Raw genomic sequence first — 16,678 nt, 5'->3', positions numbered from 1 at the left:
TATGCTCAAATAAATTTGTTAGTCTCTAAGGTGCCACAAGTACTCCTGTTCTTTTAACAGTAGTTTAGTTATATTATATATAGATTTATAGAGAGAGACCTTCTAAAAAACGTTAAAATGTATTACCGGCACGCGAAACCTTAAATTAAAGTGAATAAATGAAGACTCGGCACCCCACTTCTGAAAGGTTGCCAACCCCTGCTTTACAGGATTGCGCAATTGCATTAAGCTGCTAGCTGTACATTAGTTATACACTGTAGCCTCACACATCCCTCACTTCTCCTCTCTCGCTCTCTCCAGACAGCCCAGCCTCCTCCCCACCACCCTTAGCTCTTTCATTGAAGAATTTGCGAGTCACGTGAAAGGAGCCTGCTGGCGCTGGAGCTGGGCATGGGCGGTGATGTCACATCCTCCCGTGGGCCAATGGCAGGGTCTGTTTATGTTGGGCCTAGTTTCATATTCATAAGCGAAGGCCTGTGGGGGCACTGGCTTTGCTGCGGATGGTTGCCGTCGCCAGAGGATTCAGCAGCAGCTGTTCTCTCCGCGGGAGGAGGGAAGGACCCGGCGCTTGGTGGCACGTTCGCTCTCAGCAGGAAGCAGCTCTGACTCCGTGTCTGTTCATTCAGCGCCCAGAGGAGTGAACGGGCAGAGAGCAGAGCGGAAGCGCCCATCACCTCCTCCCTCCCGTCTGCAGCGGACGAGAATGAGAGAGAATGAGCCAGAGAGACACCCTGGTGCATCTGTTTGCTGGAGGGTAGGTGCAGCCACTAATTATTACTCTGGCCTCACCTCGTGCCCCACTGGCGTGTGCATGTGCAAACCCTTTGCAAGTGATCAGGCAGGGGAGAGGTCTGAAGGAAATGGGGCCTGTCAAGGAATAGAAGGAGGTCGGGGCAGTAGAGGGGAAAGCAATTCGCTAGCGTTTCTCAGGGAGATCCCCTTTGTGCGAGATGTTTCCCCGTTCCTGGGTGTCAGCGAGGCCTGTACATGCAAAGCAGCACCTCTCCTCGCTCCTCCTCATTGCTGCAGCCACCAGGGAAATGGCTTCCAGATCTGCAGTCTGGTGCAGCCGCTGCCGTTGTGTGGGGTGGGATTGCTGGCGAGGCAAATCCTCCTTTGCTCTTTGGAGGAGATAGGTGGTTGGGCCTCGACAGCCCTCACTGTGGAGGGCCGAAGAGATTGCAGTGAGTGCGGTAGTGGCAGCAGGCACACTTGTCTGGAGAGTGGATGGGAGGGGGCCACTGCAGTGTCTGCAGGATCTAGGGACTAGGGAATGATCTGCTGGGCGGTTGGGGGTGTGTGTGGAGGGGGGTGGGGGTGTCTCAACTAATTCTCTCCAGCGGGGAGATGGCGTGTGGGAGGGTGGGCAAAGCGTTGGGATGCTTGGGCGGAGAGTGACTTGGTTGGCGTTTGGGGGTGAACGAGCTGGCTGGCTGCCATGAGCGATGCGGAGGGAGGGTTGGGATGGAGACCGTGGACACCTCGGGGGCAGCTTGGAGGGAGGGAATGGGGTTTCAGGGCACTGTAGGTGGAAACTGGCGAGCGGGGATGTAAAAGGGTGTCTTGGGGTGGCGGCGGCGTTTCAGGAGGAGGTATCTGGGCTGCATGGAAGCAGGGGCTGTTTGCAGTGGAGAACGCGGCTGTCATGGTGCGAGGTAGCCGGGCACTTTCGGGCAATGTCTTGCAGAGATAGTTAGGCCTGGTCTACACTAGGACTTTAATTCGGATTTAGCTGCGTTAATCCGAATTAACCCTTCACCCGTCCACACTACAGAGCCAGTTAATTCGAATTAAAGGGCACTTAAAATCGATTTCTGTACTCCACCTCGACGAGCGGAGTAGCGCCTAAATCGATTTTGTTAATTCGAATTAGGGTTAGTGTGGCCGCACACCACCGAATTACTGTGTTTAAGTTAATGGGGTAGTGTGGCCACACACCACCGAATTAATGTGGTTAAAAACCGAATTAAGGTGCTTAGTGTGGCCGCGCACAATCGAATTTATACAACCTGTTTCCCAAATTCGAATTATCTAAATTCGGATTAATCCTGTAGTGTAGACATACCCTTAGACGAGCAAGCGGGTGCCTGGGCCGAGGCTGGCATTGTTTGCGCAGCTACCAGGGTTAAACACTTTCTCCCATCTCCCTCTTTCCTGTAAGGCGGCCCAGTTTATTCTGCAAGCGGGTCGATTCCCCTCTGCTCCCCCCAGCCCTTCCCTGCAATACCCAGCCCCTGCCCGGAGTCCTCCGGCCCTAGCGGCACAAACAGCGACCCTCCCCTTTTGCAACTACTTGTAGTTTCTGCCACGCAAACGTGACCATCTTGGCTACTGCTCAGGACTTGGCTACCGCGTCGTCACACCGGCGGTCGCGAAGGTGGCCTGAGCCTGCTGCATTTTCCTTTCCCATCTCCACCGCGGTGTGGCTGCCTCAGCTCCGCATCCTGCTCACTACTACCCCCCACCCCTCCCCCGTCGTCTTATGCCGCTCTCTCCGGGACCAGACGCCGAGCCGGGACAGCATCAGTGCCCACGCCCGCAGAACGAGGATCAGCCCTCAGTCCCTCCATTAGTTCCGCGTCTGTTCGTTCCGGGGAGGAGCTGTCACAAAACAGAGACCACCTGGGTCTTTGAGAGCTTCAAAACAGAGACCATAGGGTCTCCTGCCCCTCCACGAAGGGAAACCCCCTTTTTTAGCACTCCCAGGGGAGGAAACTCTTCTGCCCTTCCCTGAAAGAGGACCCACCTTTCCCTGCCGGCTGCACGCCTCTGGCTGCAGCCGCAGGGGGGGGCGGGGGGGAAGGAGGCTGCAAAGGTAGGATCATCTCCTCCCCCCCCATTACAGCTTGTGATTATCTAGACACAGAAATGCTCTCTCACCAGCCGCCGCTGCTGCTAGATAACAGCTTCCCTCCCGGAAATCCCTCTCCCACCTATGCTAAGAAATCTCCCCCAGGGAACACCCTACGGCATCCCTTTCTCCACCTCCCCCTTGCAGTGATCCACCCTTTCCTTTCCCTTCCCGCTTCTGAATGTGGAGGCAGGAGAGGAGGCTGTAGGGGGATCCCCCGCCCCCCAGCCGCCTGAGTTAACTCCCCTCTCTGCACCGCTTCTCTCCAGCCTCCCCTCCCTGTGCTGCGGCGCTGGTCATGTGAACGGGGCCAGCTGGAGCGGGGCGGCAATGTCACGTCCTGCCGGGGGCCAGTGACGGTGTCTGTTGATGTTGGGCCCAGCTGCATGTTCATAAGTCCAGGTCCCTGGTTTGCTGTGGCTGCCGCTGCGGGAGCACGCAGCAAGAGCAACAGCCCCGGCTGCCGTTATCTGTGGCCGGAAGGAGCGGGTGTGGGTTCGCTCTCCACGCGGGACGCAGCCTTCTCTGCCGCCGGACAGCTCCATGCTCAGCAGCAGTGAGCGACCTGGCTGAGCACAGGCGCCCATCACCTCCTGTCTGCAGGGCCCAAGCATGAGAGAGGATGAGCCAGAGACACAGCCTGGTGCATCTCTTTGCTGGAGGGTAGGTGGAGCCACTAGTTTTTCTCTCTAGCCCCCCACTCCTTATATTCCACATGGTATGGGGGCCTGGCGGGGGAGAGAGGCTCTGATGGTGGGGGTGAATCTCTCTGTTTTTATGTGGTCTCTTAGTGGAAATTGGAGATGTGCCTTGGGGGCATAGATGGCCTTTGGGGTATTTTATAGTTTGTTTAATGGTATGTTTCTCAGGAGAGGAATGTGTCATGCACACACCTACCTCTACCCCAAAGGCAGAAGAGATTGGAGAAGTGCTGCATGCAGAAGCATGTATTTGGCTGACAGCAGGGCCTGTTGGCTGAGATGGTTTTTGAGCTGTTTACTGCATCATTGTATATCCTTGCATAGCGAATGATCTCGTCACTCTTGTTCTGCTGGAGGAGTTGGGTGCCAGGGGTTTGTCTTAATCTTCTCAGGATCTGTAACGTGAGGAACCTCTTTAGATGGCCTGTCCATTGTAGTGTTGTTTGCAGGGCCTTCAGACAGTTCCTAGGGTGGGAAGAGGGACCTGGTGTATAGGTGAAGGGGGAGGAGAGGAGAAGTTTCATCTAGACAGATCTTATAGAAAAGAAGGGTGACTTAACTGGGCTGTGTGTGTGTATGTATGTACATCTGCGTGTATGTGTGTGTATGTACGTACAGCTGTGTGTGTTTGTGTGTACATATGTACGGATGCAAAGGTGGGAGGAGGAGATGGGAATGGATTCTCAGGGTTAGTCATTTGGGCTTGGTGTTCTGGTACAGCTGGGAGAGGATACCTTAGCTGTGTTCTGTGAAGAATCATGAGGGTGGTCTATCTAGTTGCCCTGGTTTTTGATGATTGGGAGTATGGTCTTGGGGGAGGGCAGGTCTCTCCTGATAGGAGATTGCAGATTCAGGCTGAACCAAACTATAGGATTTGGGTGTCAGTAGACACTCTAGGATCTTAATGAGCAGAATGTGTGTCTGATCCCCAGCACTTTCCTTGTAACAGTGCCTGGGCAGGTACAATTACTTCCAGTTTCTGCCCTCCAGATGTACAAGTGGAAGGAGAGAAGTAATGCAGCAGCAGGGCCCAGGACAGCGCCTCCTGGGTTTCAGCTCCTTGTAAATCTTCAGAAAAACGAGAGAGAGAGTCCCTGCTGCCTCTAACATTTTGAACCCTCGTCTCAGCACCTTGACTTGACAGCTCTACAAAAGGAAGGCCAAGGGAGTGAGAGAAGCTTGCTTGAGAGTAAACACAAGGTTCAGGTCTGTAAACTGAATCAAGGCCAGATGCAGATTATTAATCTCTTCAGCTAATGAATTTCCCTGCCCTTGATAAGAGGTCTGATCTGTAAACTTTGTGGTCTGGCTACCAGGCCCTTCAAATGAGTCAAAGGCTATGTTGTGCAGAAGGCGCTGAGACCCCTTATATTATCTTTTCACTGGGTGCTAGCCACAGATTTATTTCTAATCCTGGCTCAGCAAAACCAAAAGTATATATTCATTCATTTAGCAGTGTGAAAGTTATTTAGGGTAACTGAAAAACCCCTATGTCACTTTAGTTTATAGCATGAAGAGTGATCTTTCCTTGAATGATTCCTTTATTTTAGATTTTGCTGAAGAATATAGAAGAGCACTTTAAAATATTGCTTTATATCAGGACTGTTACCATATCTAATGCTCTACTCAAATCGTGTGTGGTGGGAACAATATGGGAAGGTAGGAAAACAGGATTTTATTCATCTTATTGGGGTGAATGTAATGCTTATGAAATGTTCCAGATATGGGACCAAAACAGAAAACTTCAACATCACTTGCTTTAGCGGGGAGGGGGACTAGCTTTAGGGGTGAGGGGGCAGTTCAGTCTTCATTTCCATTTAATTGTTGGCCTCTGTATTGAGACTACCGCTGAAGAAGTCAGTTGTAGTGACTTAATGATGCAGACACATCTTCTTAGAACTGAATTGTGATCACTAGCTCATTTCATAACAGGCACCAAACAAATATCTGATTGTAACTGCTCATGGCTGCTACCAGGTTGGTCTGGATTTTAAATTAAAGAACTAGAGTTGAAAGGATCCACATTCTATTTCTGATTGCCTTCCTCTCCCCACCCTCACCCCCATGTACATGCCCCATACTCACATAGCTCCCTTTATAGCAGGCTTGATTGATTTTGTAGCATACTGAACTTTGAAAAATTATGTAACAACTACAACCTGTTTACTGTTTTTAAATATTAAAGCCATTTTACTTTGGCAGTTTCATTTTATGAAAAATAAGCAAGTAAAGATGATGGTAACTATTATCAGTGTTTTATGACATCCAACCTAAAATAGAAATAATATTCAGCTATCTAAAAATAATAAACAATTAGGTACCTCTTCTTACATGGGATTAGGTCCATTGAAATACCCTGTGTATATTGAAGTAACACAAACTTTTTCCTAGTAAACATTCAAGTTTTACTACATATTTCTGCTGGAGTAATTTGACTGCCAGTACATTTCTGCTCCCTCAATAGCTTTATGAAAGTGTCACTATTGTTATGTGAAATTTTTATTACTAGTGTCACAGCAAAATTTACCCTTTAGACGACTATAGCTTCCAAAGATGAGAATCTTTCAAAAATGTATCAAAATATGGTAGAAGTCACTTTTGGAGCTAGAAAGTCAATAGTGCAGGGAAACATCAAATAAGCATTGGCTCATTTTGATGTGTAGAAGACAGATGAGTAGGAGATTCAAAGGTGTTATTAAAACAAGAACTTTGCATTTTGTTCATTTGGTAACAGAGAACTTTGCAAATCATTTTTCTGCTATTGTAACATCTGGTCTTAAAAAAGATAAGCAATTTTAATCAGTAATAACTTGCAAGGAAGTATTGTTTTAAATAGCAAATGCTTTTGGCCACTTTATGAATCCTTGCTTTACTATCTGTATACTGAAATACCAGTATTCAGACTTTTTTTATTGCAAAATAAGTTACACAGTAGAACCATAATTCATAGATTGATAGATTCCAAGGCCAGAAGGGACCATTGGGATCATCTTGTCTGATCCAAAATAGAACTTCCCCGAAATAATTCCTACAACAGATCTCTTACAAAAACATCCAATCTTGATTTAAAAATTGCCAGCAATGGAGACTCCACCATGATCCTTCGTAAGTTGTTCCAAAGGTTTATTACTCTCACTGTTAAAAATTTATGCCTTATTTCCAGTCTGAATCTGTCTAGATTCAACTTCCAGCCATTGGATCATGTTATACCTTTTTCTGTTAGACTGAAAAGCCTATTATGAATATTTGTTTACCATGTAGTGACTTATAGACTGTAATCAAGTCACTCCTTAACCTTCTCTTTGCTAAGATAAATAGATTGAGCTCTTTGAGTCTGTCATTATAAAGCATGGTTTCTAGTCCTTTAATCTTTCTTGTGGCTCTTCTCTGAACCGTCTCCAATTTATCAACATCTTTCTTGAATTGTGGGCACCAGAATTTGATACAGAATTCCAGCAGTGGTCATACCAATGCTGAATACAGAAGTAAAATAACCTCTCTACTCCTACTCAAGATTCCCCTGTTTATGCATCGAAGGATTACATTAGCTGTTTTGGCCACAGTGTTGCACTGGGAGCTCATGTTCAGAAGATTATCCGTCATGACCCCCAAATCTTTTTCAGAGTCCCTGTTTCCCAGGACAGAGTTCCCCATGATGTCAATATGGCCTACAGTCTGTTCCTAGGTGTATACATTGACATTTAGCCATATTAAAACACATATTTTCTGCTTTCACCCAGTTTACCACACTTAATCAGAAGCTCTTTTTAATATTCTACATCAGAAGCACCAAAAGTTGATTAAAAGGATTTATACTTTTAGATATACTGTCAAGCCTGGGTAGGTGTTGCATTATGCTTGTGCAATCACTGATATTGCTCACTTTCAACACAGCCAAAGTACTATATTAATACTATATTATTATATTAGTACTATATTCTAGCCATGCATCAGGATCCACAACCACAAATCCATGTGCCCATGCAGAGTCCCACTAACTTCAAGCACCTTGCATTGGGGATTAGAAATCTTCACTACTGGATCTTGATCTAGGATCAGTGCCTTATGCTAGATTTCCAGTCACCTGAAGAATTGCTTGGTTGCACTTCTTAGAACTCTTTTTTTAAGAACTACACAATTAACCAGGGGTTAGCATGGGCCCTCTGTCTTCTGACTTCTGGTTGAGTCCATGCGTTTGTATTCCCATGTAGTCTGGTGATGGGTACTAGATCGGGCATATTAACCCAGGCCAGGAAGGGGAAGGTACAGAAGATTTAAAATTTTAAGATTGGAGAATCATGTTAATGGATCTCTGTATTGGATAGCATCTAGATTAATATTTTAGTCCAGTCCAAGCATGTACATTAAATAAATCTATTGATTATAGGACCTTCTGTGAAAAGGTTTGTAGCAGGAATCATTAAAAAAAAATATCTATACAGAAAAGAATGATGCACCTTAGTGATTGGTTTTGGAATTCATGGGGGGGGGAATCTTAGTAATTGACTTTGGAATTTGTGGGGCGGGAAGGGGTACTAGAAATTGGAGAGTCACAAATGAAAATTAGTTTAGTAACTAGCATCTGTGTTGGAGTGACTTCCTTTCTGTTCCAGAAATGCCGAGGGCCTTGGGGTTGTACAGACTGAGTTTATCCTTAAAACAGTAGGAACTCAGGCTGTGTGTTCTCAGGGACCAGTCAAGGATAATTACATTACTACATAGGAGGTTGGAAATTTCTTTGCATGTGTGGCTGAGCTGTGCAGTTTCTTGACTTTCACTTTTTTTTTTTTTAAGCTCTTTGGTTCCCTGCAGCAAGTTGACCTTTCTCCTGAATAGGTAAACGTGCTGCAACAATAGTCTCAAGGGCATTCTGCAATCTGTACAGCTAACCAGAAATCTTTGGAATCCTAAAAATAACTGAAGTTATGCAGCTGTTTGTCTGCTTGTAGTTTTTAGTGAATCTCTGCAAAATACTGAAACAGAGTTAAGTCTTTATAATTCGTAGGATGAAGGTACACTGTACAGATTAACAGTGTTAGTGTCTGAAAGGGAGGATTCATGCACTGATAGTTTCCTGTGTTCAGTTTAAGATGTTAACTGGTAGCTAATTTAGGTGTGTGTTTGTTTTTTTAAGTTGTACAGGGCCTGTATAATTAGACTATTGGTAGGTAATTCATAACAATAAGGCAAAAAATACTGTCAGCTTTACTTCAGTTGTCCTAACCACTGGACCAAACTCACTTTCCCAAACTTAAGACTCTTGGCACAAATTAGTATACTTCGATATATTTCAGATTTAGTCCTGATCCTCTTCCTTTCCTAGGCCACCCCAATGCCTTCCCTCCTGCAGCTTCCCCTTCCTCTTTTGCCCAAATAATCCTCTCAGAAAAACCCAATGTTTGTTTAAAATTGAGACTGTGTAATTTGCTCCATGAATTGAGTGTTGCTACTTTGAACTTCTGTGCCCGTGGTAAAAATAGCTAATGATATTTTGAGAATTGTGGCATATCTAGAATTTTCTATTAGAAAGCTGATGTTATTTAAAGGGCCACTGTCAACATAAAGATGAAGTTATAAACAAATTTATTTACTTCTGTTAGTAATAGAAACTCCAAAAACCAAGCATAAAGAGTAACACATAAATTGTTTTCTTTTCGTGTTTTTGCAGTTCTCTCAACTTGGATAATGAAAATCAGTTCAGTGTCACTGCCAGATTCTTAGTTTGAAACTCAAACAGTGCAACACGATCAGAATTTTTTTTTAAATTCATTTCATTGGGATTTTATTTTTAAGCAGTGGAAATATTCCTTTTGGTCTTAGGTTTTTAAAAGAAGGTGTTGGCTTTGTGTCATTTTTTTTTTAATACAAAAATTAAGTTTTGAGCTTTTTAAATAAACCAGTAAAACCTGAACAGCTGCATAATGAGCCTTTCTGCTTGCTAATATTGTTAGATCCCTTGCTGTATTTTGTGGGTCAAGTGCATTCCCTGGATGCTTTGCTGTTCTTAACTAGGGTGCCAGGTGTCCATTTTCTGACTGGAACACCTGGTTGAAAAGGGACCCTGGCCGTTAAAGGTCCGGTCGGCGGCGGAGCAGGGCTAAGGCAGGCTCCCTGCCTGGTATGGCTCTGCGTGCGTCCTGGAAGCAGAGGCATGTCCCCTCTCCGGCTCCGACATGTAGGGGCAGCCAGGGGGCTTTGCACGCTGCCCAAGCCCCAAGCGCCAGCTCCGCAGCTCCCATTGGCCGGGAACCATGGCCAATGAGAGCTGCGGGGCAGCGCACACAGCGGCCTGGCTGCGCCTCTGCGTAGGAGCCGGGTGGGAGGGGGGACATGCTGCTGCTGCTGCTGATGATGATGATGCTTCCAGGAGCTGCTTGAGGAAAGCGCCGCCCAGAGCCTGCACCCCTGACCCCCTCCCATGCCCCAACCCCCGCCTCAGCCCTGATCCCCCTCCCACATTCCAAACCCCTTGATCCCAGTCTGGAGCACTCTTCTGCACCCCCAAACCCCTCATCCCCAGCCCACCACAGAGTCCACACCCCCAGCTAGAGCCCTAACCCCCCCACACCCCAACCCTCTGCCCCAGCCCTGATCCTCCTCCCACCCTCTGAACCCCTCGGTTCCAGCCTGGAGCACCCTCCTGTACCCCAAATCCCTTATCCCCAGCCGCACCCCAGAGTCTGCACCCCCAGCTGGAGCCCCCTCCTGCACCCTGAACCCCTCATTTCTGGCCCCACCCCAGAACCCGCACCCCCAGTCCAGAGCCCATACCCCCTCCCACACCCCAACCCCCTGTCTCAGCCCAGAGCCCCCTCACATACTCCAAACTCCTTGGCTCCACCCCCTAGCCTGGAGCCTCCTCCTGCACCCCAAATCCCTCATCCCTGGCCACTCCCCCAGCCGGAGCCTCCTCCCGCACCCTGAACCCCTCATTTCTGGCTCCATCCCAGAGCCCTCATCCCCTCCCACACCCCAGACCCCTGAGCCAGCCCAGTGAAAATGAGCAAGTGAGTGAGGGTGGGGAGAGCGAGTGACAGAGGGAGGGTGGGATGGAGTGAGCGGGGGGCAGGGCTTCATAAAAGGGGTAGGGCCTCAAGGGCAGGGCAAGGGTGTTTGGTTTTATGGGAGTAGAAAGTTGGCAACCCTATTCTGAACTAGTAGCTCCCATCGACTTCAAAAATCTTTTTTTGGTCTGAAAATTGTTTACCTATTGCTGTCCCAAGTAACACCCAAGGCCCTACTCCTGAGAACACTTCCATGCACATGCTAGCTTTAAGCATGTGACTAATCCCATTCACATTAACGCAACTCCTCGTGTATTTATAATTGACGTGCATGAAACTGTTTAGAGAATCGGGGCTTAAGAGTTCAATAGCTGAAAAAAAGATTAGGGAAAAAATCTAGTTTATTTACTGTGTTCTTTTGACAGCACTTTGTGTTTAGTCACTTTCCCTTGTGCAGTCAGTCAGTTCCTTTGTTTTTGTGGGTTTTTCATATATTCTAAGGGAGAAGGAGATTTTAGAAAATAGGTAAATGATAGTAAAATTGCAAAATGGTCAGGTGGACTTGTGATTGTGTGATTATTTTAAGCGATTTTTCATCCTTTTTTTACTAGATTTCAAATCTACTGTTTAAAGTACAATGCTGCTCTGAAAAGTGACTCTAAAAATGGCATAGTATGGGTCAGTGTCTGTCTTTCTGGCCTTGTTTGCACTCTAGTCCTAGGCCTGTAGCTCTATCTTCAATGCAGCAGTGGAAGTGCTAATCCTGCTTGGGGCATATCTGGATGGCACAGTGGTTGAAACGCCAATATCCTGTATACATTGGGTGCAGGTCCACTAGTGGTAGCACATAGTGGGAGATTTAAAAAAAAAAGGTAAAGTAGACAAGGCCAGTTATTCCTTATCAAATGTAGTAGTTTTGCAAGTAAAAAGGCATCTTCTTTAGCTGCTGGCTCTACAAACTCAACCTGCGATCTGAAAATCAAGCTAGTTTTTTTTTTTTTCCTTCTTGCACATCATGGGTAATAAAGTAGCTGCGGGACAAATTAGGCCCTCAACTACTTCTATGCAACTTCATTACCTTTATTGAGATTGTCACTGTCTTAACTGTCCTGGTTTTGTGGTGCTAATGATAATTAAAAACACAAACAAAGCCATACTCATTTTTTGTTACTAAAGTAAGCGGATAGCCCTTTGAATGCACACAGGGATTAGATCTGTTGTCATGAAGGTGCCATTTTTACACACTCCTTTTTTTAGAGTAGAACCACAGTTTAGAAAAGATGGATACATCTCCTGTGTTGAAACTTAGCAGAAACAGGCTGGAAAAGTGACAATTACTTGTTTTGTTCTTGTTATAAGTATACCTAATTGATTACCTCTAGTTTGTTTTGTAAAATCTAGGCCTCAGTCCTACAAATTACAGTGTATGGACAGAGGAGCTTCTCTTCGTCTCAGGAGTCTGCCTGTGCCCCATAATTTGCAGGTTTATGGCCATAATTTGTATATTAGGAAGAATAGTGATAGTCTTTCATCATTTTTTACTTATTTATTTTAAATATCTTCCTATCAGTTTTTGTCTTGAGCTTCAGTGAATTTACAGCAAGGTGCCAATTGTGCAGTCCTTAAATCATCGGGGCTCTCTGTGGGCACAGGAGTCCACTTGTGCAGATCAAATTGTGGTTCAGAAGCCAAGATATAACACAAAATTACTAATCAGAGGCAAAGTTATAGTCTATAAGAGGAACATGCCACACAACACTTGCTAAAGCTGATAAGGCTTGTGATAAATATACATTTAAAAATACCTGCCAGATTTAGGCCTTAATCTTGTGAATTGCTCTGTGTGAACGCTAGGTTCAGCCAATGCAAAGCAGCTTTTAGATTGGGGGTGTATGTGTTAAACTCTCTAATTAGAAACCATTGGTTTTGATTTGCATTGTGACATGTTGGTAAGGTTCTGAACTAGTACCTGATCCCTTCAAAAAGTTACACACGAGCAGCTTTACTCACCTGTGTCACAGTCACTGGGACTTTTGACTGGAGTAAAATTACAGGCATGAGTGTTTGCAGGATCAGGCCTTGAAATAATTAACAAAATACTGACTGTTCTGTTACAGAGAAGTAAGTGTATCTCTTTATTTTCATATTAGCTATCTAAATCATAACTTATGATTTGTGTTTAAAAAAACAAAACAAAAAGCCTCCACTCCCATCCCCTCAAAAAGAAGTTAAGTCTATGGGGAAGGTTTGGGGAGGGGAATGATGAAGTTATAGAGCAGAGGTTCTCAAACTGGGGGTCGTGAGGTTATTACATGGGGGGTCGCGAGCTGTCAGCCTCCACCCCAAACCCTGTTTTGCCTCCAGCATTTATAATGGTGTTAAAAAGCCGGTTCATTCATAAGCTGACCCCCACAAGATGGATAAGTAAAAATGGAAAATTTTTATGACCCGTTCATAAGCTGACCCTATAAATCAGTAGTCAGCAAACTTTGGCTCTCGGGTCATCAGGATAAGCCGCTGGCAGGCCGAAATGGTTTGTTTACCTCGAGCGTCTGTAGGCATGGAGGTAAACCTAAGTAAACAAAGTGACGGTCCGGGACAGCAACTGGTGGGGAAATTTTTTTGGGGGGGAGAAACGGGGGGTCAGGACCACTCCCCCACATGACCCCACCCATAGCCCTGGACCCCCACACTCTCCCCATCCCTTCCCTTCCCACCTTATCTGGGGAGGGCCATATCTCTGGCCTGGCTGGAGCTGATCCAGCAGGTTGGGCGGCGTGGCCGCAGCATGTTCCAGCAGGCTGGGCCAGGCGGCACGGGCGCAGTGTGCTCCGGCGGACTGGGCAGCGCGGCCACACCCTGTTCTGGGGGGCAGGGCCGATCGGCACGGCTGCAGCCTGCTAGCCCCGGAGCTGCAGCTGCTTCGGAGGCTGGGGGCAGAGCAGTGTGGCCAGAAGCAGAGAGACTCTGGCCACGCCTCTTCCCTTCTGGCTGTGCTGGCTGTGCTGCCTATCCTTGCACCCTCTGTTGGGGGGAGGGGCTGTGTCCCACCTCTCCCTCCCTATACCATTCATAAGCCGACCCTCTTCTCTGGTGCTTCCCTTTTTTACTAAAAAAAATTCGGCTTATGAACAAGTATATGTGGTATACAAAAAAGTGTTTTTAATATTTCAAGGGGGGTCGCTCTCAGAGGCTTGCTATGTGAAAGAGGTCACCAATACAAAAGTTTGAGAACCACTGTTATAGAGGAAGCTTTGGTGAAAGTTATAGTAGTGATACTCAGACCTCAGTGGTTCAGGAGCCAAATTAGCAATCAGCATTACCCAAAAAAGCCACAATGGTGTGAATTCATTTTTTTTATATAGAAAAATCAGGATACTTTTACTATGTTGTTAACCAATTGTAATTGATAAATACTAGTAATATTATTCTCACCGTGAAATGGCTGAGCAGATATTATTATTAGGGACAAAATTAGAAAGGCCAAGTCACAAAATGAGATCAAACCAGCTAGAGACATAAAGGGTAACAAGAAAACTTTCTACAAATACATTAGACGCAAGAGGAAGATCAAGAGGGTGGGCCCGTTACTCAATGAGGAGGGGAAAAACAATAGCAGAAAATGTGGAAATGGCAGAAGTGCTTCATGACTTCTTTGTTTCGGTTTTCACCAAGACGGTTGGTGGTGATTGGACATCTGATATACTGAATACCAGTGAAAATGAGGTAGGATCAGAAGAAGCTAAAATAGGGAAAGAAGTTAAAAATCTCTTAGACATATTAGATGTCACCAGGGCCCGATGAAATGCATCCTAGAATACTCAAGGAGCTGACCTGAGGAGATATCTGAACCATTAGCGATTATCTTTGAAAAGTCATGGAAGATGGGAGAGATTCCAGAGGATTGGAAGATGGCACTATATTTGCCCATCTATAAAAAGGGAAATAAGGACAACCTAGGAAATTACAGACCAGTCAGCTTAACTTCTGTACCGGGAAAGATAATGGAGCAAATAATTAAGCAATCAGTTTGCAAACATCTAGAACAGTGGTCTCCAAAGAGGGTGCGCGGCAGGAGGAGTGCATTTTTTTTTTCTTCGGCGCGGCAGGGGGTGCATGCTCAAAAATTTTTTACTGATAGGGGTGCACGATCAAAAAAGTTTGGAGACCACTGATCTAGAAGATAAGGTGATAAGTAACAGTCAGCATGGATTTGTCAAGAACAAATCGTGTCAAACCAACCTGGTAGCTTTCTTTGACAGGGTAGCAAGTCTTGTGGATGGGGGGGGAAGTGGTAGACGTGGTATATCTTGACTTTAGTAAAGCTCTTGATACTGTCTTACACGACCTTCTCATAAACAAACTAGGGAAATGCAACCTAGATCGAGCTACATTAAGGTGGGTGCAAAACTAGTTAGAAAGTGGTTCCCAGAAAGTAGTTTTCAGTGGGGTCCCGCAGGAATGAGTTGTGGGTCCGGTACTGTTCAATATCTTCATCAGTGATTTAGATAATGGCATAGAGAGTACACTTATAAAGTTTGCGGATGATACCAAGCTGGGAGGGGTCGCAAGTGCTTTGGAGGATACGATTAAAATTCAAAATGAACTGGACAAACTGGAGAAATTATCTGCAGTAAATAGATTGAAATTCAATAAGGACAAATACAAAGTACTCCATTTAAGAAGGAACAATTAATTGCACACATGCAAAATGGGAAATGACTGTCTAGGAAGGTGTATTGCAGAAAGGGATCTGGGGGGTCATAGTGGATCACAAACTAAATATGGGTCAACAGTGTAACACTGTTGCAAAAAAAGCAAACATCCTTCTGGGATGTATTAGCAGGAGTGCTGTAAATAAGACATGAGAAGTAATTCTTCTGCTCTACTCTACGCTGATTAGGCCTCAACTGGAGTATTTTGTCCAATTCTGGGTGCCACATTTCAGGAAGGATGTGGACAAATTGGAGAGAGTCCAGAGAAGAGCAACAAAAGTGATTAAAGGTCTAGGAAACATGACCTATGAGGGAAGATTGAAAAAAATTGGGTTTGTTTAGTCTGGTAAAGAGAAAACTGAGGGGGGATATAACAGTTTTCAAGTACGTAAAAGGTTGTTACAAGGAAGTTTTCTTAAACTCTGAGACTAGGACAAGAAGCAATGGTCTTAAATTGCAGCAAGGGAGATTTAGGTTGGACATGAGGAAAAACTTCCTAACTGTCAGAGTGGTTAAGCACTGGAATAAATTGCCTAGGGAAGTTATGGAATCTCCATCATTGGAGATTTTTAAGAGCAGGTTAGACAAACTCCTGTCAGGAATGTCTAGATAATACTCAGTCCTGTCTTGAGTGCAGGAGAGTGGACTAGATAACCTCTCAAGGTCCCGTCCAGTCCTATGATTCTATGATTTTATCAACTACAATTGGTTAATAACATAGTAAAAGTGTCCTGATTGGTTGTTAACTTAGATTATTAATTAAATTGCATAGTGTTTTAATATCATGTGCTGCAAAGAGCCACAGGAGATACCTTAAAGCAGGGGTCGGCAACCTTTCAGAAGTGGTGTGCCGAGTCTTCATTTATTCACTCTAATTTAAGGTTTCGCGTGCCAGTAATACATTTTAACATTTTTAGAAGGTCTCTTTCTATAAGTGTATAATATATAACTAAACTGTTGTTGTATGTAAAGTAAATAAGGTTTTTAAAATGTTTAAGAAGCTTCATTTAAAATTAAATTAAAATGCAGAGCCCCCCAGACCGGTGGCCAGGACCCGGGCAGTGTGAGTGCCACTGAAAATCAGCTCGAGTGCCATAGGTTGCCTACCCCTGCCTTAAAGAGATGCTTGTGAGCCTCAGCCTGAGTAACACTGGGTTACAGAATCTCTTTTTAGTAAACTGTAATAGTTTGGCCATCTATTAATGGTGTGCCAGAATTATGGACACAAAGAAGTGGGTGTTTCTTTCTATGTATTTTTGGTGTCAGTCTTACTAAATAAACTGTGTGTGCAACAAATATTGAAGACTAATATTAGGAATTGACTGATACACAGGGATAACACGTGTTTCCTATTAAAATGCACTTTGGTCTCGTTTATGCTACTGTCAGTTACTGACCTATTTGTAA

General features: G+C 45.3%; 1 protein-coding gene across 1 annotated transcript in view; it reads left to right on the top strand.

Moving 5' to 3' along the window:
- Nucleotides 1-504: 504 nt before the first annotated feature.
- Nucleotides 505-16,678, top strand: part of SLC25A36 (solute carrier family 25 member 36) — a 61,865-nt gene continuing 45,691 nt past the window's right edge. Inside the window, exon 1 of the mRNA XM_024202868.3 lies at nucleotides 505-754. Coding sequence (XP_024058636.2) covers nucleotides 714-754 — 41 coding nt within the window. The 5' untranslated portion in view covers nucleotides 505-713. The remainder of the gene's footprint in view (nucleotides 755-16,678) is intronic.

Source organism: Terrapene carolina, unplaced genomic scaffold, assembly GCF_002925995.2.
Source record: "Terrapene carolina triunguis isolate 2854851 unplaced genomic scaffold, T_m_triunguis-2.0 Scaffold88, whole genome shotgun sequence".
NCBI lineage: Eukaryota > Metazoa > Chordata > Testudines > Emydidae > Terrapene > Terrapene triunguis.
This window is presented reverse-complemented; position numbering and strand designations above follow the sequence as displayed.